General features: G+C 41.2%; 2 protein-coding genes across 2 annotated transcripts in view; one reads left to right on the top strand and one right to left on the bottom strand.

Moving 5' to 3' along the window:
* Nucleotides 1-8,396, top strand: part of LOC124138096 — a 29,142-nt gene extending 20,746 nt beyond the window's left edge. Inside the window, exons 9-12 of the mRNA XM_046504633.2 lie at nt 1,630-1,711; nt 4,251-4,349; nt 6,642-6,729; nt 8,042-8,396. Coding sequence (XP_046360589.2) covers nt 1,630-1,711; nt 4,251-4,349; nt 6,642-6,729; nt 8,042-8,085 — 313 coding nt within the window. The 3' untranslated portion in view covers nt 8,086-8,396. The remainder of the gene's footprint in view (nt 1-1,629; nt 1,712-4,250; nt 4,350-6,641; nt 6,730-8,041) is intronic.
* Nucleotides 8,397-14,952: 6,556 nt separating this feature from the next.
* Nucleotides 14,953-21,129, bottom strand: LOC124138077 (tubulin alpha-1C chain-like). Its single transcript, XM_046504599.2, has 3 exons — nt 20,973-21,129; nt 18,074-18,296; nt 14,953-17,631 (listed from the first exon to the last, which is right to left on the bottom strand). Exons 1-3 carry the CDS (start codon nt 20,973-20,975, stop codon nt 16,499-16,501), a joined length of 1,359 nt encoding a protein of 452 aa, XP_046360555.2. The 5' UTR covers nt 20,976-21,129; the 3' UTR covers nt 14,953-16,498.
* Nucleotides 21,130-23,080: the final 1,951 nt, after the last annotated feature.

Here is a 23,080-nt window from a genome sequence, read left to right as displayed (position 1 = left end):
CTGTGTTTGAAAATATACGCTCATTTTTTTTCACAGTGAAAGTAGGAAGCTCACAATAGTGTTAAAATGATATGTCGTTATGAGGCCTTCGTTTTACGAGCGAAATAGGCCTGAGTTATCCCCCTTAGATTATGACGTAATTGGTGCCAATTCAACTGGGTCCCTGTCTATTCTCAACGCAAAAGATATCAAGGACCAGTTTGCGGTAAAACAACATGGTCTACGACACACTCCGGCGCAGTGGTGACTCAGCATTACACAATTCTGACTGGCATCTGAGACGCTAGAATCACAAAACTGTACCTACACCACGTGAAGCGGCTCTAACAAAGCATGATGACGTCATAATGTTTATCAATTGTCACCAATGACGTCATATTGCAAGGGGCATAAGCCATGGTGTTTTTGTTATGGAAATAGAACACTTGGTAAATGTGAAAAATATAAATCGTTTTAATGCAAAAAATATGTTAATTAAATATGATGTTTTTATATTTTTGTCTATGACACTTCTATGTTAACACTTTTAATGTGGAAAAAGTACAAGAAAAATTGGTTCATTTCCGTGTGAACTTGCCCTTTAACCAACTTTAAACGCCCATTCAAAATGATGGATGTGTGTCCTGAGCCAGTCAGATGTCAGCTCATTAATATCTGAAAATTTCTAAACTTCAGTGTCATTTTTCTTGACCAATTTGATAGATAATTCAATCTTAGCAAACGAAAGAACTCCCAAAACACAATGTTCCCTTGACAGTACACTCTTTTTGGTGTAGAAGACAGTCAGAAATCACAGGGTTTACAAAATAATCACTGTATATAGTGCAGCCTTTTTAGCTTTTACCTGTTTGTGTTTTTGGGATATAGAAATCAGATATGCCGCTCTGAATGTGGATAGTGTTGGTTAACCGAATTGCTAGCCCTGGATATATAGAGGACAACTCCTATAGGAGAGTTATCAGATCTTAAGACAGACAGGTATGATTTTGTTTGTTCATTTTTAACACCGCACCCTGCAATATACCAACTATATGAAGGTGGTCTAAAAATAATCGCGTCTGGACCAGACAGTCTTGTCATTGACGTCATGAACGTTGATCTATGCAATTGGGATATGATGATATGCATCAACCAAGTCAGTGAGTCTGACCACCCGATGCCTATAGTCGCCTCTTACGACAAGCATAGGTGCCTGTTACGGCAGGCATGGGTTGCTGAAGACCTATTCTAACCTGGATCGTGATGGGTTAAGTCAAAGGGACGCAACTCTGTAGTGTGAAGTGTGGCGCCTTAGACAACGGGGCCACCCATTCCCCCGCTTGTCGTCAGAGGTGACTAATGGAAGCTGGTGGTCAGGCTCTCTGACTTGGTTGATACATGTCATCATATCCCAGTTGCATGGCTCGATGCTCCAGCTTCGATTATTTACAGACCGCCGTCATATAGCTGGAATATTGCTGAGTGCGGAGTTAAACGACAAACAAACAAACAAACAAACATGCTAAAAGCATAGTAAAACCTCACTCATTCACGGTGATAAACATGAGTAAACAAGTACTTGTTAGCTTTATGTCTCAAAGCGTTCATTATGAAAAAACCATTTAATATCGGTTTACCTTTTTCTTTCAGAGTCCTTGATAACATTTTGATACCACTTAAATCTAAAGATGGGCAAGATCTACCTCCCTCCATCAAGGGGCAGCACATAGAGGTAGGTGTGGTGTCAAGTCAGTCATGCATAGCTTGATGGTCAGGCATACCTACGTGGATGGTCAGGTGTACCTACATGGATGGTCAGGCGTACCTACCTGGATGGTCATGTGTACCTACGTGGATGGTCAGGCGTACCTACCTGGATGGTCATGTGTACCTACCTGGATGGTGAGGTGTACCTACCTGGATGGTCAGGCGTACCTACCTGGATGGTCAGGTGTACCTACCTGGATGGTCAGGTGAATCTACCTGGATGGTCAGGTGTACCTACCTGGATGGTCAGGCGTACCTACCTGGATGGTCAGGCGTACCTACCTGGATGGTCAGGCGTACCTACCTGGAATGTCAGGTGTACTTACCTCGATGGTCAGGTGAATCTACCTGGATGGTCAGGTGTACCTACCTGGATGGTCAGGTGTACCTACCTGGATGGTCATGTGTACCTACCTGTATGGTCAGGTGTACCTACCTGGATGGTCAGGTGTACCTACCTGGATGGTCAGGTGTTACCACCTGGATGGTCAGGTGTACCTACCTGGATGGTCAGGTGTACCTACCTGGATGGTCAGGTGTAACTACCTGGATGGTCATGAATACCTACCTGGAAGGTCATGTGTACCTACCTGGATGGTCAGGTGTACCTACCTTGATGGTCAGGTGTATGTCCCAGGTGTATGTACCTGGTATATGTGTGTCAGGTGTATGTACCTGGTGTATGTGTGTCAGGTGTACCCCGTGCATGGTCAGGTGTATGTCCCAGGTGTATGCACCTAGTATATGTGTGTCAGGTGTATGTACCTGGTGTATGTGTGTCAGGTGTATGTGTGTCAGGTGTACCCCACGCATGGTCAGGTGTATGTACCTGGTGTATGTGTGTCAGGTGTATGTGTGTCAGGTGTATGTGTGTCAGGTGTATGTGTGTCAGGTATATGTACCTGAGGCAAGAGAGTTGTTAACTGACTATAAAACTTCAGTTTTCACCCTTGCCAAACTAGGCTGGTATTATGGAGTTACATTTTGGCTGTGCTAACAAGTCTATGCATAGTCCACTCAAATTCGCGCAACGAAATCAAAATCCGGTTTGTTGTAAACTGTCATGCTGATTTTGATCGATTGCAGGATTTGCAAAGCATGTGCACCGCCAACTTGTTGTTAACAGATATTTTCCAAATCTTTTCATGATTTTAATCAAGGTGCTCATGTGATTTGATGCACTTTGCGCTGTAAGACCCATTTTAACACAATATAGATCTTGATTATCAATCAGATCGCCTTGACTGGGCGCGGCCATTTAGTTTGAATCAAATGCAAGTGATACGAGAGGTGGAATCTGATTGGTCAATGGGAGAGGTTTAGAAGGGACATAACTCTTAATAACCACTGGTGGCGTTCTGATCGAGCCCAGGAATTCCAGCCTAGTTCGGCAAGGGTGGAAAATGGACTTTTAAAGTCAGTTAACTCTCTTGCCTCGAGAAGATGGGTCAGGTGTATGTACCTGGTGTATGTGTGTCAGGTGTACCCCGTGCATGGTCAGGTGTATGTCCCTGGTGTATGTACCTGGTATATGTGTGTCAGGTGTATGTACCTGGTGTATGTGTGTCAGGTGTATGTACCTGGTGTATGTGTGTCAGGTGTATGTACCTGGTGTATGTGTGTCAGGTGTATGTGTGTTAGGTATATGTACTTGGTGTATGTACCTGGTGTATGTACTTGGTGTATGTACCTGGTGTATGTGTGTCAGGTGTATGTACCTGGTGTATGTGTGTCAGGTGTATGTACCAGGTGTATGTGTGTCAGGTGTATGTACCTGGTGTATGTGCAGAGCTCCAGATAAGCTGCGTATCTGCGTGAAATACGCATCAGAAATGCAGAAATACACAGTAAAATATAATCCAAGCGTATCAAATACGCAACGAACATTACAGATACGCTACAAAAATAAAACTTGTGCGTATCATCAAAATATTGTGAAGTAACCCTGCGTATTCGATTAGCAAATCAGCAACTTATATTTAAATTATAAAGGGGCATTCTGTCAACCTTGCCAAACTCCACGATGACAGTTACATCATGATCATTTGCCATCACACTTTCTTGTGGAAGTATCGTGGTATTTTTGAGTCCTATAAAGCTCTCGAACCCACACGACACCAGTTTGCAGGGACTAGAGGAATAGTGTTTTTAAATATTTAACTTAAATACCCACATGTGTAAAAACTAGTGGGTAACAGAAATTTGAATACGCAGATAGAATTACTGATACCCAATGATTTTAAAATGCATGGGTAAAATACCCACAGCACCAAAAGCTTATCTGGAGCTCTGATGTGTGTCAGGTGTTCCCTGTGCATGGTCAGTTGTACCTATATTGATGTCCAGGTGGCAGATGAGGTGACTCTGGCTAGATACACGTAGTCAATAGTTGATTAGAAATTAGATTGTTAGGCTGAGTTGCATAGATAGTCCTCTGGAACTGTCTGAATTGTCAGGGGTATAACAGTCCTCCACAGTTTTCTGTATGTCATGTCTTCTTTCAGTGTAGGTATGGCCTTGAGATCATAATCACCCTGAGCAACAACTCTATAGTGAGAATCAACCACCCAGTACCGTGCCTGCTCCCCAAGAGAAACACTAAAGTGAGTGGAGTTTACTGTAGAAGTATATAATGCATATATATGATATACACATACATAAGTATGGAATAGATTCTTGTATCACCAGAGTTCTTTGTGTCACTAGAGGGTGTACTGCATTTTACGAGCTGAATGCGCTTGTACACCTTGAGAACAAAGTTGTTCGACAGTTGTTCGGCAGTTGTTCAAAGATGTTTTACAGTTGTTCGACAGTTGTTCAAAGTTGATAGACAGTTTTTCGACAGTTGTTCGGCAGTAGTTTGACCAACTCTGATAATTTATATAGGGAATCAATTTTTCAACAACTGCAAACATCCTTGCCAAGGTCAAGGCCATTCAACAAATAATTTCTTAAATTTCTTTAAATGCAGATGCATTAAATATTTCTTTGTTTCTATTGTACAGTTATCATACAATTTGTTTAAATGTCATAATATTAGAATTTAGTCATGGCATTGTTTTGGCCTTGTCATGGCTTTGTATTGACCCAGATCACATCTTGTTACGACACTTTTTAAATCAGATCAACTTGTTTTGACTACCAAACCAGTGTTCTGTTCCAAACCCAGCTTTTCATTCAACAAAGTCAGTAACTGACATTTTAGTTACAACCTACAATGAATGATAGTTTAGGAGAGTATTTGCTTTCTTAATATAAAGGTTTATTAAAATGTTGAATGAAATCAGTAACAGCTGAAAGTGTAGACTAATAAAACAAAAGTGAAATTGATTATTTTGAAAACTATTGGTTAAAAGTGAAAGCCACCTGATGTCAAAATAGAAATAATTTACATTAAAAATGGACTTGTGTCTAAATACAATTTTTGATCAGTTTCTCCAGTTGTTTTCAGTATATACACATGGTGTTGTCTTCATTTGCATACTGACAAGAAAATACATGTGTCCTTTTCATAAGTCCTTTTCTTGCACATAACCGTATAAAATATATGGCACTTCTAGAATATATGTCCAAACTACAAATCAAAATGGCAAGGGTAAAACAACTCCCAAGTCTTTCTATGTCAAGATGACAAGGGTAAAACAACTCCCAAGTCCTTCTATGTCAAAATGACAAGGGTAAAACAACTCCTAAGTCATTCTATGTCAAAATGGCAAGGGTAAAACAACTCCCAAGTCCTTCTATGTCAAAATGGCAAGGGTAAAACAACTCCTAAGTCATTCTATGTCAAAATGGCAAGGGTAAAACAACTCCCAAGTCCTTCTATGTCAAGATGACAAGGGTAAAACAACTCCCAAGTCCTTCTATGTCAAAATGGCAAGGGTAAAACAACTCCTAAGTCATTCTATGTCAAAATGGCAAGGGTAAAACAACTCCCAAGTCCTTCTATGTCAAGATGACAAGGGTAAAACAACTCCCAAGTCCTTCTATGTCAAAATGGCAAGGGTAAAACAACTCCCAAGTCCTTCTATGTCAAAATGGCAAGGGTAAAACAACTCCCAAGTCCTTCTATGTCAAAATGACAAGGGTAAAACAACTCCCAAGTCCTTCTATGTCAAGATGACAAGGGTAAAACAACTCCCAAGTCCTTCTATGTCAAGATGACAAGGGTAAAACAACTCCCAAGTCCTTCTATGTCAAAATGGCAAGGGTAAAACAACTCCTAAGTCATTCTATGTCAAAATGGCAAGGGTAAAACAACTCCCAAGTCCTTCTATGTCAAAATGGCAAGGGTAAAACAACTCCCAAGTCCTTCTATGTCAAAATGACAAGGGTAAAACAACTCCCAAGTCCTTCTATGTCAAAATGACAAGGGTAAAACAACTCCTAAGTCATTCTATGTCAAAATGGCAAGGGTAAAACAACTCCTAAGTCATTCTATGTCAAAATGGCAAGGGTAAAACAACTCCCAAGTCCTTCTATGTCAAAATGGCAAGGGTAAAACAACTCCCAAGTCCTTCTATGTCAAAATGACATGTGTAAAACAAGGTGAGGACAAGGTAGGTCCAAATAACAAGGGGTGTCAACAAGGTGTCAACAAAATGTTGAAAAGAATGAAAACATTTTTTTCATTTGACAAGGCCAAGACAGTTTGTCTACATATTTCCACGGTCATGTTTGTGTGTGACAATTTTATCCATTTTGTGACAGGCATTGGACGCAAAATATGGTAACACAAAGCATGAACGCATCAGTTATGGTATGACAAGTGTTACATTATGATATCCGTATAGACTTCCCAGCCGAATTCTAAAACATTTACCAAGAATACTACCAGCCAATCAGATAGCTAGATTCTTTAATGTCTCACAATATTACTCTTTGATCACCACCAGTGGCAGACTTGGATGGCACCTTCTTGGGCTGCAGAGGCGAAGGTCATTACCTCCGACAGTAGGTTCAGCGTGTCCGATGACCAGCTCAGTGAGTATTGATGTTTCATGTTTCCAATAAAGGACCAATCATTGGATATTCAGGAGGGGAGAGGGGAGCAAAGATTTTTATTTTGTAACTTTGGACTTTGTCAGAGAAAAACACAGTCAAGCAGTGATTGATCTATAACAATAATTCTGTCCGCCTCCTGAATAGTATTAGCTCGGCCCCTAAGAAGGGCATTTGTCTTTCAAGATTGGCTTCCACAGAAGATATCATTTGGGTGAGCTCAAGTTATATCTCCTTGGAGGAATTGCTGAAACGAAATTGCATCAGAATGCTTTGCAGACCACAGTGATCATCATTCTTTCAACTTGTTCAGTTAAAATACTGTAATAAACTGACTTCAGTGTAACAGGTACTGTAATAACCTGTGTCTTCAGTGTAACAGGTACTGTAATAACCTGTGTCTTCAGTGTAACAGGTACTGTAATAACCTGTGTCTTCAGTGTAACACGTACTGTAATAACCTGTGTCTTCAGTGTAACAGATACTGTAATAACCTGTGTCTTCAGTGTAACAGGTACTGTAATAACCTGTGTCTTCAGTGTAACAGGTACTGTAATAACCTGTGTCTTCAGTGTAACACGTACTGTAATAACCTGTGTCTTCAGTGTAACAGATACTGTAATAACCTGTGTCTTCAGTGTAACAGATACTGTAATAACCTGTGTCTTCAGTGTAACAGGTACTGTAATAGCCTGTCTTCAGTGTAACAGGTACTGTAATAACCTGTGTCTTCAGTGTAACAGGTACTGTAATAACCTGTGTCTTCAGTGTAACAGGTACTGTAATAACCTGTGTCTTCAGTGTAACAGGTACTGCAATAACCTGTGTCTTCAGTGTAATAGGTACTGTAATAACCTGTGTCTTCAGTGTAACAGGTACTGTAATAACCTGTGTCTTCAGTGTAACAGGTACTGTAATAACCTGTGTCTTCAGTGTAACAGGTACAGCTAACCAGCTTCAATGGGAGAGATTGGTGATGTAGTTTGATTGTGACTTTATGGTATCTGATGACATCACAATGGTTTGTAAAGCACTGTGATGCAATTCCACTGTAGCGATATCCCTTAGAGATATTAAACAAGGTGGTGTGACTCAAACATCCTGGGACTGCTAACTTGCCCCAGGTTAAATCCCTTTTATGGACATTTTCTATAAAATGTAAGTAAGCCTACTCAGCCCTGTGACTTCAGATGTCTTGTCTGGTCCCAACTTGATTTATATATCCACACTAGGATATTGTTGAATGGCATTAAAATACATTCACTCATTCACCAACCTACTGTTTATTTTTTAGATGGCGAGGCATTTTCTGCCCTTCCAGGGTTTCAAGCTTTGTGATAAGACAAGACCGGCTCAGTTGGATGGTCAACTGAAACATCTCATTTGCTCATTTTTCATGGATTTATATATACAAAAGTGTAAACAATCCACCATACTTACTTCATTATTGTGTTCATGTTTACCAAACTGTTTTTTTAAACATAAGTTAACAATTTAAGGCAATACAACAGTTTTTCTTTCTGTCAATTATATTTATAAGAAATTTTGTCAGTTAATGTTATGAAAACCTATTTCCTATTTGTCAGTGTTGAAAAATACTGCTATGTTAATGTCGTGTTATTTGTTGCTGTTTGTACATGGGGGTGGGAGTGGGGTTGAGGGTGGGGGTTTGAGTGAGGGTTGGGGTTGAGGGTGGGGGTTTGGGTGAGGGCGAGGGTGTGTTGATCTGCCACAAATTACTGTCTTTTATTAGTAATATCAGGATCTCCTGATTAAGGGTTTCAATACCAGATTTGTCCCAGTTGATCCGTGATCTGTCAGCTATGTAACAAGTTCTTATTGGATTTTCTATAAGATGGACTGCTGCTTTAGTGTTTTCTCCATCATAAGGAGAGGTGAAATGAGGTTTAAGGTTGCGTTCAAAATTATTGCATTTATATAGTGACCCTGTGTGTGTGTGCGTGCGTGCCTGCGTGTGTACACCCTTGTGCTAGACTGGACGAATGGCAGTTTTATAGTGAGAGCCCACTGAGATACCATGCTGCAGTTAAACATTGATACCTCACGTAGACACAATGTACTGACTCCGAATCGACTGGTCCTTGTTTTATCCACAAGATAGTACAAGCAGCCATACAGACAAACACACACATGCATGTCGCTATATGACTGAGCGCAATGTTAAACCCCATTTCACTTCACCTCACCTCTGCTCACTTTGCAGTTTTAACTTGCAAACTGTATGCTTGAAGAGTTATCTCCCTTGGGAGCCTTTTTCTCTTCAATGCAATTATATAACTTTGGATCCAATAGCTTTTTTGCAGCCTTGATATATTTTACACATAGATCTATGATATATGGTCAGATGTTAGAGAGTAAGGAGTCACATGTGCTTCTGGTGATGTTGACACTTTAGGTAGCAGTAATGCTGGGTGACAATCTCATCAACTTATATACTTGTGTTTGATAAAACATTCCTGATGGAATGTAACTTACCACTGTGGAGACCTGGGGCAACCTGGTGCTTTGCGAATACACTCATGCTGAGATGCAGGTTTGACTGCCCACTATCATTGTGTGTGTGTGAAGCCCTTGTGGTGATGCTGTTATAATATTGCTGACATCAGCACATAACCTGAAAACTCACTACACTGAAGCACTTAAGCTGTGTTTAATATTATGTGATTCTTTTCCACCACAAAGTACTAGGGCGGATCCAGCATTTTTAAAAGGGAAGGGTCCAAATATCAAAATCCTCTCTCAGTCAAGTTTACTTCCTACAACACACACGCACGCACGCACGCACGCAAGCAAGCACGCAAGCACGCACACACGCACGTACGCAGGCACGAACACACACTCTCTCTCTCTGTCTGGATCCGCCTATGAAATAGGCCGGTCTTGAACAATACACAAACACATTTATAATCAAAATGATATCAAAGTCAATATACATTTACACTATGTTCATGTTTAGGAATCATTCTTCACAGGTCGTTCATATAGTAGACTGATCCTCAATCTGACAATATCTAAAATGCTCACAAAACACAACAAAATGAGGGTCACATTTGGTGTTAATATTAAGACTCTCATTACTATGATTTCAGATCTTGTAGCAATGTAAATGTACCACACACCAGTGTACCCTGCAGGATCTACAAGAGTGATATACGTAACAATTCAATTACTGCATAAAGTTTCACATTGTTCATGTTCTTAACTGGTGTCAAATTGTCTTTGCAAATATTCATATTTTTGCAGCTGTTATGTTCTATCTTACCTTTTAATAAGGTAATGTGTACATGTGTAAACCATGGTAATGCCATTTTAGGCATTAGAAACACTGAAATAATGTTGCACATTGTTGACTGTTTTGTCAAAATGCCTGGAAAGTGTTTTACATGTTTGAGAGCAGTCAGTGTCTTGAATGTCAGCTTAATTAATTCTGTTGCATATATGAACACATTGTCAATGCTTTAATTTATATACACTACGTTCCTCAATCACTTGTGAATACGGCACGGTGGCCCAACAATGTGTGCTCTGAACATTGAGCGCTCTGAACATTGAGCGCTCTGAACATTGAGCGCTCTGAACAGGGAGCGCTCTGAACAATGAGCGCTCTGAACAATCAGCACTCTGAACAATCAGCGCTCTGACCAATGAGCGCTCTGACCAATGAGTGCCTTGACCAATGAGCACCCTAACCAATGAGCACTCTGACCAATGAGCACTCTGACCAATGAGTGTCCTGACAAATGAATGCCCTGACAACTGTGTTCACTGTTCACTATCTGTATATGCAATGTGTTCACTGTTCACAATCTGAATATGCCATGTGCTCCAATTTTTGAATACACAATTTACTTACAAGGGTATATGAGAATATATATACATTCATATTTACCTACATTGATATATAAAAAGTTTTTTCACCAGAGAAGTGTTATGTTGTTCATGATCACATTAATGTAAAGAACTTGAAGGAGATTGTATGGAATTCATTTTCCCCTCATAACAGTAATGAGATGGTATTAGTCAGTGTTGACCGCCAGGTTTTCTGTGTGTGGCTTATCTTCCAGAACCTCGTCAAGCCAGTTATAAACAAAAAAACAATGTGTCTTACTCCGTGGCATTCACCAAGGCAATTATCATAATCTGCACTGAAATGTACTTAGTCACGTCCCAAACCTTGAACCATTTCAGTTCAGAACTACGCCAGTTACCAACACTGAACATCTTCATGTAAGATACATGTGTGTACCAGGTACCATTCATGCTTTGTAGCTCAGAACTGTTTTCATCATGGTGACATATGTCTTGCAGCAAGATTGCCAACACATGACCACAGAAAATGATCATAATGACAATGCACAGGACATAAACATAAGTAGACACCACAGGAGAGATTGAACTACCTGGGCTTCACAATTCCTATGTATGCCCCATCCAGGAGCACCCTCTACCTTTAATAACCAACCTGTGAACATCTTGGGTAGAATAGGTCTTCAGCAACCCATGCTTGCCGTAAAAGGCGACTACCGTATATCGCTGTGTATAAGGCGACCCCACGTATAAGACGTATAAGACGACCCCCCGGTATGCTTGTCGTAAGAGGCGACTAACGGGATCGGGTGGTCAGACTCGCTGACTTGGTTGATGCATGTCATAGATGCTCATGATATCAATCACTGGATTGTCTGGTCCAGACTTGATTATATACAGAACACCGTCATATAGCTGGAATATTGCTGAGGGCGGCGTTAAACAACAAACCAACCAATCAAACAACTTTAATAACCTCCCTTTACATCTGGCTTTAACTTTAAGAGAAATCAATTTCATTCTAATTCACTCAATTCAACCAAATGAGATCTCATTTCTCCTAACATCACCAAAGTTTCATGAGACATATCAACAGCAGGGATACATCCATCTTTCCTGGGATACTTCAATCCCTCTTGGCCAAGAAAGGCGGGCAATCAGTGATGCAAGTCTAGGAACAGTCTGCAAAAGTCACATTCCTACAGGAGGGCATGGGTGGCCTTGTCGTCTTAAGCTCTGCAATTCGCTATGCAGCGTTGAGTCCCTTGGGCTTGACAGAAACCTATGATTGTGGGTTTGAACCCACGTTTTTCTCAGAATATGTTTCTAGGTTTGTCAGCACCATACCTATTTGCTTTTGGTTTTAACCAAAGTGGTAAACATCACTTCGGGCTTTCCTTACTCACTCACTTAAAGTCCTGAATTTAACTAATGATACAGTTTTCCGTAAGACTAATAATCATCAACGATCAGGATAATATATCAATTACTTTGTTTCTGAATGATTAGATATTACAACCAAGACAGTGACAATGTTTCTGTGTGTCAATGGGGGGCACGGGTGGCCCAGTCGTCTAAGGTGCTGCGATTTGCTGTGCAGAGTTGCATCCCTTGGGCACGCCAGAATCCAATGATTGTGGGTTCAAATCCCGGTTCGCCCCATTTATGTTTCTAGGTTTGTCAGCACCATACAAGTAAACGTCCGAGACCTGCATCACTTTGGGCTTTCCTCCCACATTAAGCTGATATGCCGTGATATAACTGGATTACTGTTAAAAGTGGTGTTAAACCCAACTCACAAATTCACTAACTGTGTGTCAATGGCTGGGGAACAGGAAGTCCTCGGTATGCCATGAATGAGGAGCTCGTCAGTCACTGGTTTGTCTGGTCCAGTTAGCATAGGGAAATGTCAGTGGGCTGTCAAAAGCCTCTGGAGGTTTCATCCCAGTGAGATTAGGTGTTTGCAAGATGGAGATCCCACACTAATTACTTCCAGGTGGGTTCTCACTGGGACGTCGGAGGAACCATGGGTACATCCAACACCATTTTTATGCTTTGTTTTTATTTCAGCATTTACTTAGGTTGATCGATTTCTCTTATTCTATCCTTTAACTTATTTCAGTGTATTACTATACAGTAGAGTACTTGAAACAAATATAGATGCTACCATTTAGTAACAAACCTCAATCAATGATGTAAATCTAATAATATTTTTTTCAGTTTTGAGCATATCTAAGATCTAAGCATCTCCCCGAGGCAAGCGAGTTAACTGACTTTTATAGTCAGTAAACTCCCTTGCTTTTGGAAGATGCTTTCCAAACTACCTGTCTCTAACATGGAATTTACCTTCCTGAAAAATTATGACTACAAAAAACTTGAGTAGTGTGGGTAGCTTGGAACATTTGCATCCTCAACCAAGACAAATTAATATTCCAATTCAGAGTTACCTGCCCTTGGTGTTACAGTCAAGAGTTACCTGCCATTACAAAATGGATGTCAGCCAACTGCAGAAGACAGTCCAATATTGAGCATACCAGGACATCTACAGGGTGCATTGCATCAATTTCAACTGGAATTTGGGGGGGAAATATCGATTTTTGTGCTTAGGATGACCTTGTCAAGGGAATTGCTACATGTGTTAGTTATTATGGATTCTATGACTGATGTCAACAGAAAAGGGTATGATCTAAACTGAGTTCACCTCAGAAGACAACTGTCTCCGTGTACAACGTTGATATTGCTGCCCTGATGTGCCCATGTACTGTGGCATACATTGATGTGAGTAGCCATGTTTACCTGTATAGCTTTGTTAAGTGAACACTATGCATATAATATATTTGATAGTTTCTTTGATATTACATACCCAAACTAAATCATGATTTTTTACCGGTAAATATAACTCACGGAAATTTCTCAGTGAATGTGTTCTTCGACATAAATGTTATATGTCTATCACCGTCAGGGTTTGTACTTTCCAATGATATGAATTATTGGACATTTAGGTTTCAAACTACACTGGCCATATTCGGATGCTTCAATATTACAATATTAATGTAGATAGGTAGGGAACTTACAATACCAGCACTTTTGTCGATGGCTAGGCAGTGAATAGAACATTTTGATTTGTTGACTTTAGATATGCTGAAGTGGGTTGATGCACATGATATTAATCACTGGATTGTCTGGTCCTGATTCGATTATTTACAGACGGCCGTCAAATAGCAGGAATATTGCTGAGTGCGGCGTAAACAACAAACCAACCAACCAACCAACCAACCAAAGATACTGCTGAAAAGACAATCTCAAGTTGCATGTTATATAATTTGGTTACATTGTGTGAGTAATAAGAACATTGTAACACTTTTTATACAATGTATACGCTTTTGAAACCGCGACGTCATCACAGTGCGGCACTGAGCGGTGTACAAAGCCAGCTGACGGCCAGACACCATGAGGGTTACGCTGCACTCAGCAATATTCTAGCTATATGACGGCGGTCCAAACTGGATTAAAGCGGGTCAGTTCATGTGCCAAATATCGTGAAAAACTGATGTTTCACTGACTGGCTAATTAATGTCAAGGATACTTTGACAGAGTCATAGATAGCCATGTTGTTGACTTCGGCCACGCTCCACAAAATGATTGCGCTGCGGCTGTCATAAGTCGAAGGGTGTAAAGTATTGGAGTTAGGATCACCTTGGCATTACGATCGCTTTAGTGGAACAGACCACAGTGACCCGAGTGCAGATACTTATCTGGTCAATCGACCCCGACCTCTCTGAACAAGATCAGAAAAAAGAAAAAGATCACCCAGAAATAAAATCCCACCAACATACCACCGATTATCTTGGGTAGACTTCTTTTTGCTCCATTCATGTTTGCAGCACACCCATGGCACGCAGACGTTGATTTGTATCTTGCAAGCCGTTGCATTGCGTAAGCGTCATTATTTTTAACAAAAGTGTTTTTTTTTGTGCTGTTCAGTTTTCAAACCCGCAAGTGAGTATCATACTCCCAACCAACACGCAAACATCCAAATCGTACGCCGTTCATTAACAGGCACGTGCAAATTGTGAATCAAAGTCGAGATGTAATCTCAGAGTATCTCTAAAACCTTGCACGACTAAGGGACGCAACTCTGCACAGCCACGTGCGGCGCCTTTGACGACAGGGCCGCATATATCACAAATGTACCTTTGGAACTTGCATGAACATATAATATTTCCATAAAATGATAATATTTATCAACACAACTTTCTCTTTTCATCAGGACACGGAACGCTGGGGACTACATCTAAGTTGCATTTATGCAGGATGGATGGTAAAATATCGCAGTATGTTTTGTTACTTTATATATAAAAATACCACAAAACTATCTTTGTTAACTTGATTTATTCAGAAATATAATCATCAAAACCATCATTTTAATTCACAATATGTGTTCGTGGATATATATCCGGTTTTGAAAGAACGCTCATCACGTTTAATGAAAATATGTTCATTTTTTAAAAACTTAATCAGCTTCATGCGATATCCTAAAATGTAATCAATGTTAAAATTTGTATCATTCATCTCAAATTCATAAAAAAAATCTCAATAGTTTAAAAAAACATAACTAAAATATGTTTATACGTAATAATACTACAAATTGTAAAAGAGCGAAAGTTCAATTCAAAGCCATGTACATATGATGCTTTATTCCATATCCTCCAGAGCAAATTTAAGGAATTAAAGAAAACTCTATTGAACGAAATCGTTTTGTGTGCAGTTGATTTTAAATGTAAGCAGAAAACACGCATATATCGTTATGTACAAATGTGTGATATATATGGCGGACGTTAGTTAACCTTTGGGTGACTGCCTGAGTGAGTTTGAATTGACGCCACCTTCAAGAGTACTTCAGTTGTATGACGACGTTAAAACCAAAGTGGAACCGGTTGTAGGCATATACCACAGCGAAGTGCGGCGCCTGTGACGACAGGGCAACCTGTGTCACAAATGTACCTTTGGTTCTTGCATGAACATATAAAATATTTCCATAAAAGGATAATATTTATCAACTCAGCTCTCTTTTTTTTTTATCAGGACACGGAACGCTGGGGACTACATCTAAGTCGCATTAATGCTGGATGGATGGTAAGATATAACAATGTCGAGTCAGGTATGGGAATATAGCCTCATGTTATGTCAAACTCGTTGTATTGTCATATTCGAGGTTACCGTGGTGCTGATATACAACTGCTGTCGATAAAGGCTCTACAGTGACCATAATGTTACATAATCTTGACGACATAATGGAGCTCGAGTTCACAAAATGTCGCTGTATTTCAAGTTAGCGAAATGGAGTCACCTATGCATTATATTTGCCCCTCTATCTCAAGGAACGTTTGTTAGCTCGAAATAATTATTTGGTTTCATTGTAAAACCGGCCGTCGAGTGACAGGTGGATCTTAAACAAAATAAAATCTAAATACAATGCTTCTTCTGCTGCCGAGGGATATCACGGCAGGGGACACCATGTCGGGAATCGAACCTAGGACTTTGGCACGACAGAGCGACACTTTTAATAACCACAAGGGTCAAGAAATACCGTAATTCCAAGTTTTGGAAAGGGGTCAAACAATACCAAAGTATCTTTTACAATACAGTTCAATAATCAATAAATGGTCACTCTAATATCTGGCATGGCACTACTTGTATGACCCTGACTGGAGTACCAGATAGCGTAACCCCAACACTACAAAACACACACGTGAATATAACAACAGTCATAGCTGACAGTTGGATTTAGTTGTTGAAAAATCACTAGTCAGCCCCATGCAGTCTGGTTTTCGTCTTACTATAGATGTATTCTACCCCTAAGCACTATAATACACTATGATGTATTGTTGATAATGCGTGAGTGGTATTGCACATGTCCCTCTCAGTACTCTGATTGGTCATAGTCGTCCCCCATCGTATCGGCGTTGTCCGCTCCCACTTCCTCATAGTCCTTTTCCAACGCTGCCAGATCCTCCCGAGCTTCAGCGAACTCCCCCTCCTCCATACCCTCTCCGACATACCAGTGGACGAACGCCCTCCTGGAGTACATCAAATCAAACTTGTGGTCGAGACGAGCCCAGGCCTCGGCGATGGCGGTAGTGTTGCTCAACATGCAGACAGCTCTCTGGACCTTGGCGAGGTCATCCCCAGGAACAATTGTTGGTGGTTGGTAGTTGATGCCGACCTTGAACCCGGTGGGACACCAGTCAACGAACTGGATGCTTCTCTTGGTCTTGATGTTGGCAATGGCTGCGGTGACGTCTTTGGGGACGACATCACCACGATATAGCATGCAACAGGCCATGTACTTGCCGTGACGAGGGTCGCACTTTACCATCTGGTTGACGGGCTCGAAACAGGCAGTTGTGATTTCAGAAACTGTCATTGACTCTCTGAAAGCCTTCTCTGCTGACACAATCGGAGCGTACGTGCTCAGGGGAAAGTGGATGCGCGGGTAAGGGACTAAGTTGGTCTGGAACTCGTTAAGATCCACGTTTAAACAGCCGTCAAATCGGAGAGAGGCTGTGATTGAACTGACGATCTGGCTGATCAGACGATTCAGGTTAGTGTAGGAAGGATAATCAATGTCGAGGTTACGTCGACAGATGTCATAGATAGCCTCGTTGTCGACCAGGAAGGAACAGTCCGAGTGTTCCAGTGTGTTGTGTGTGGTCAGTACGGAGTTATAGGGTTCGACCACGGACGTGGACACCTGGGGAGCGGGATACACGGAGAACTCAAGCTTGGACTTCTTGCCGTAGTCAACGGACAGTCTCTCCATCAACAGAGAGGTGAAGCCGGAGCCAGTGCCGCCACCGAAGCTGTGGAAGATGAGGAAACCCTGGAGTCCACTACATTGATCAGCCAGCTTCCCAATTCTGTCCATCACACCGTCGACGATCTCCTTGCCGATGGTGTAGTGACCTCGGGCGTAGTTGTTGGCGGCGTCCTCCTTGCCTGTTATCAGCTGTTCTGGGTGGAAGAGCTGACGGTACGGGCCTGTTCGTATTTCGTCTGGAAGATAGAAAATGAACATTGTGACTATTATAATTGTGTCGAAGAGCTCTCTGGGTGTCACTAAAACACTTCCAGTTCTCCACTATTGATAAAGATATTTCGCTTGTCTTTGGTCATCTTTTGGGAAGCGATACTTCTATTCAAACGTATGCAATTAACAAATAAAATCTAAGAAGGGGCACCATCACTCAATACTTAAAAAGAACAACTCTACAGTGTTGAAAAGTCTACTACAGTATTCGCTTTCTCAGAATGTCAAATTGTACAATGAATTTCGCACACTCGAAGCGCTGTGGACCATCGACTGTATGTCGAGCTATCCATAGTTCGAGTGCCGATATTAATTCATAGTGCCGATGACGATCTACGGGACCAAGTTGCAACGTCTTGAACGAGATAATGGAGTTCGTGTTAATAGGGTTCGCTGTATTATTCTTACCAATTACTGTTGGTTCAAGGTCGACAAAGACGGCCCTTGGGACGTGTTTCCCAGACCCAGTCTCGCTGAAGAAGGTATTGAAGGAATCATCCCCACCCCCAATGGGCTTGTCCGAGGGCATCCGACCGTCATTCTGAATGCCATGCTCCAGACAGTATAATTCCCAGCAGGAGTTGCCGATCTGTACTCCAGCCTGACCGATGTGGATGCTGATGACTTCTCTCTGAGGATGAGGATGAGATGTATAAAGGTAAACGAGTAAAAGAAGAAAAAGCTTGGTCAGAGTGAGTGAGTGATGAATGGGCACCAAATCCATGTCATCAGTATTACAGTTATACCACGGCGTCTGGCATTGTAAAGTCATCAGTCTTTACCCATTGGGAGATAGTTGATAGTGTGAGCAATGATTCACACAATTAAGTTAATATGCCTCAGTACGTTGGTGTTTTCTCAAAGCTGAGACCGCCTCCGTGGTCCAGTGGTAGAGCGTCCGCCCGGAGAGCGGAAGGTCTGAGGTTCGATCCCCGGCCGCGTCATACCAAAAGACGTTAAAAGATGGCACTAGTTGTTACCCTGTCTGGCAGTCGGCATTAAGGGGCTAAAACAAGAACTGGTCGGCTCGGAGTCAGTATACTGTGTCTGAGTGGTGTTCATGTTAAACTGCGACATGGTATCTCAGTGAGCTAGCACTATAAATCGGCATCAGTCCGGACTAGTACAAGCAGCCACACACACACGTACATGCACGTCGCTATATAAGCGCGATAATCTTGGACGCGACGTTAAACCCCATTTCACCTCACCCCTCAAAGCTGAATAGACAATAGAGCCGCTGAAATAGTGAGTGAGTGAGTTGAGTTTAACGCCGCTTTTAACAGTATTCCAGTTATATCACGGCGTGTCAGCTTAATGTGGGAGGAAAGCCCGAAGTGATGCAGGTCTCAGACGTTTACCACTTTGGTGAAACCCACGAGCACGGGTATGGTGCTGACAAACCTAGAAACAAAATCGGGGCGAACCGGGATTCGAACCCCCACAATCAGTATGGCACTCTTCCAAATACCTAAAACACTCGGCATCTCTGTGGTCGAGATGGATTAAACGCGGCTTAGAACACATCAGATTCTGGCACGACTAAGGGAAGTAACTCTGTGACTAAAGTTGGAGCATCAATGCCGTACCGGCGCAGGATTGTTTTACAGCTCTAAAGTGTTTTTTTATTATTTTTGTTTAGTAATTCATAAATAATGACAATAATAATCAGTCAACTTGCTAAACCTCATAAGGTGTGTATCAGTTTCTTCGAGTGGGAACATTCAGAAGGCATAATGTTTTAAGTTTCGGATTTAGGGCATGTATATATAGCGATCTTGTGTTACTATGCACACTCAGAGATGATTTGTAATGTCTGGAGGTTTTTTAACGCTCAGCTTATTCAAACGATACGGGTGACGTGATGTAAAACTGGTTGCATGTACCGTACATCCCCTGCTAAACGTTTCTTTTCTAAATCAGTGATCACCTCATAGGCCTAGGACACGCTGATATATACTAGTATAGACCAGAAGCAAATGTGTTTATGTCTACGTTTGAACAAATTAAGAAACACCAACTATACAGAAGCACTTTGAAAACGCATATTCGGTGTCTTGTAACATTTGGCAAAATGTCCACAAAAATTAAATTAAGTTGCGCTTAGTATTTGTGAATGAGATATTCAAACACAACAATGTCGTCGTACGGATTCGAATCAAATCGATTTCGTTTTGTAACTGTTCCGTGGCAATAGTAAGTCAGTTACCCTTTCAAAATCGTCCTTTGCTTCAAGGCATCATATAATATGACTCGATAATTGGACGATCACGCGAAACACACAGTGTTCTCGTTACACTATTTCAGCACGCATCGTGGTATCTTACACAGCTGTCATAAGATCAATACTGTATGTAGATATTTCCAAAAGATACACGGAAGTTGGTCACTCGGAAGACAGAGAAGGAGTGGCGCTTATGTTGTCCAATGTGAGTAAAATGGGTTTAACGCCGCTTCGAAGGGTATTCGAGTTATATCACGGCGTGTCAGCTTAATGTGGGGAAAAAAGTCCAAAGTGATGCAGGTCTCAGACGTTTATCACTTTGGTGAAACCCACAAGCACGGGTATGGTGCTGACAAACCTAGTCGAGGCGAACCGGGATTCGAACCCACAACTATATGTTTCTGGCGTGAACAAGGGGCGCAACTCTGCATAGCGAATTGCGGCGTTTTAGACGACGGGGCTACCCGAGTACCCGTGCACCCTATTTTGTATTTATCGTTACGTGTATTTCATGAAAACTATGTGCAGATCTGGGGCGTTTTCAAAGCAGGCGTTAATCAGTTTACTGCAGGATATAGAGAATTATACCGAAGAGAAAAGCAGCGTGGAAGTTTATGAAAGATAACCTTTGACCTTTGGCTCTCATTATCCGTGTGATAATATGTCGAGATGAAACAGGTGTCCCAGTGAAACAAATATGGTGAAATAGAACACTGGGATGATATACTTTAATAATGCTTTTCTATCCTGAAATATTCAAACATATTCATAACAAATTAATGATAATATTTCTTACATAACATTTTCATTGAAGGTCGTGCCATTGGAGGGGCGGTGGGATTTCGATCGTCACCAACAAAGACTGAGTTCGATTCCCGCCTTGGCACATAATGTGAAAGTGCATACAAGTTTTATTCTCTATAAACTTATTGCCATGCCATACCATAATCGATCGCCCGATCGTAAATACAAATTATGATTGGGTATAAATAAAATATCTGGAATATTTAATTTTACGTGGCACTGAATGTTTAGAATATGTGTCAATGAATAATGTCTTTGTCGTTCAATTCTTGTACTTACCATTTTCTGTGGTTCCTGGAAATGCCGTCCAACACAGAATATACCGGCGAGTCAGTCGGCAGGTGCAACTCACGTAGACAATAAGGTGTCCTAAGTGAGCGACTTTGAACCTGCTGACCACGTGCTGTGCTTCTTATAGGACGCTATCTAGGACTCGCCAGGTGTGATTGGTTAGTATATTCTTACCTGCGTTTGTCATATCTGCTGCATCAGGCGTCTGACTCATCCGTGATAACACGTCACATGTAAACTGGAATTTAGATATCTGTATTAAATTCAATGGAGGATGTTTCACTAGATATGAGTGATGCATATGATACGAAACATTTGTCAACGTGAAATAGGTTAAGGGCATCATCAATGTTATGTTAAGCAGAAGGATATTTGAAGATGAGAGTGTTTGAATGCATAAAACATGTAATATTTTAACGTATATTGAGACGGTTCTTTTGGGGAGGTGTCAAGGTCGTAGTGATGTTAGTGTCAAATGCAAACATGTAATAATGATTTATGTAAACATATTTCATACTGTTGGGTCACTTCGTTTCATACCAAGAGTCCACCACCAGTTGGGATAGAGGGATTTATACGAACAGTTGGGATAGACAGGCCGCATGTAATAAAAGTAAACGCGTGAGATTTTGTTGGGAAAGAGGGGTTTACCCGAACATGACACATGCAGTTGGTATGAGGGTTTATGCGAACAGTCCATCGCCAGTTAGGGATAGAGGGGTTGATACGAACAGTCGACCATCAGTTGGGATAGAGGGGTTTATACGAACATACCACACACAGTTGGAATAGAGGGGTTTATAGGAACAGTTCACCACTTGTTGGGATAGAGGGGTTTATACGAACAGTCCATCACTAGTTGGGATAGGGGGGTTAATACGAACATACCACACACAGTTGGGATACAGGGGTTAATACGAACAGTCCACCACCAGTTGGGATACAGGGGTTTATACGAACATACCAAACACAGTTGGGATAGAGGGGTTTATACGAACAGTCCACCACTTGTTGGGATAGGGGAGTTTATACGAACAGTCCACCACTAGTTGGGATAGAGGGGTTTATACGAACAGTCTATCACTAGTTTGGATAGAGAGATTAATACGAACAGTTGGGATAGACAGGCCGCATGTAATAAAAGTAAACGCGTGAGATTATGTGTACAAGTTGATCCATTGCAAACTTCATAAAGCCAATAAATAGTATTTGCTATTGCCAAATTAAGTACATGTTTATATCTCAAGGATGCAAATTTTGAGATTAGTGACTCCGTTGCATTATATAAGTTCTTGCAATACCAACAACACTTCAACAACTTTTTTCACGTTAACATGCAATACGCTTCTATTAGTTCCACCACACTTCCGGTCTCGCCATAGTTTCTTAGTTATCTAAGTATTCTTTTTTGGTACAAATTTCAAAAGATCAAGAGAACGTAAAAACACGGAGATCAGAGAAGTAAGTTACACAGATACCCTTCCTGATGTTTTGGCCAAATGGGTTTAAACAACAGCGTATGGTGGGATATCAAGCTCCGATGTTGGCCTTCATTCAGTGGTCATACTCTAATGGGCCTTCACAAAGTAAATGTCAGTTCTTAAAAAAAAAAACATGATCGAATTTTTCACTACAACCTTTGACACATGACATCTAAAACAAATCTAGAATAACTTGATATAAACTGACGTCCAAAATAAACTTTACCAGAGTTTGAAATCACTCTTGCTCAAAAACAACAGAACATACATGCATGAAGTAAAGTGTATTGAGAAGATCAATATATCAACATAAACAACACTGAAAATGACAATCATACCGCGACCGAGAATGACGTCAGAGCCCCCAAGGTTGGGTGTGGTACAAAACTCGAGCTTTCAGAATCATGGACAATAGGCAGTACATAAACAATCGCTCACGTTCAATAACAAGTCATTAGTAACGTGTGTGACCACCAAATGCCTCAATACACGCAAAAACTCTTCGACGCACAGAAAAAGTCAGTCGTCTGATGAGGTCACGTGGGATTTGACGCCATTCTTCTTGGAGGGCCAAGATCAGTTCTTGCCGGTTGGCTGGAGAGTGTGGTCGTTGTC

Source organism: Haliotis rufescens, unplaced genomic scaffold, assembly GCF_023055435.1.
Source record: "Haliotis rufescens isolate VD_foot unplaced genomic scaffold, xgHalRufe1.0.p SCAF_40, whole genome shotgun sequence".
Taxonomy (NCBI): domain Eukaryota; kingdom Metazoa; phylum Mollusca; class Gastropoda; order Lepetellida; family Haliotidae; genus Haliotis; species Haliotis rufescens.
Note: the sequence above shows the minus strand (reverse complement) of the source record. Positions and strands in the feature narration are given on the sequence as shown.

Coding starts and splice junctions, on each gene's coding strand:
- LOC124138077 (XM_046504599.2), bottom strand. Junction 17,632..18,073: donor CCTTGAACCAACAGTAATTG/GTAAGAATAATA, acceptor TCTATCTTCCAG/ACGAAATACGAACAGGCCCG.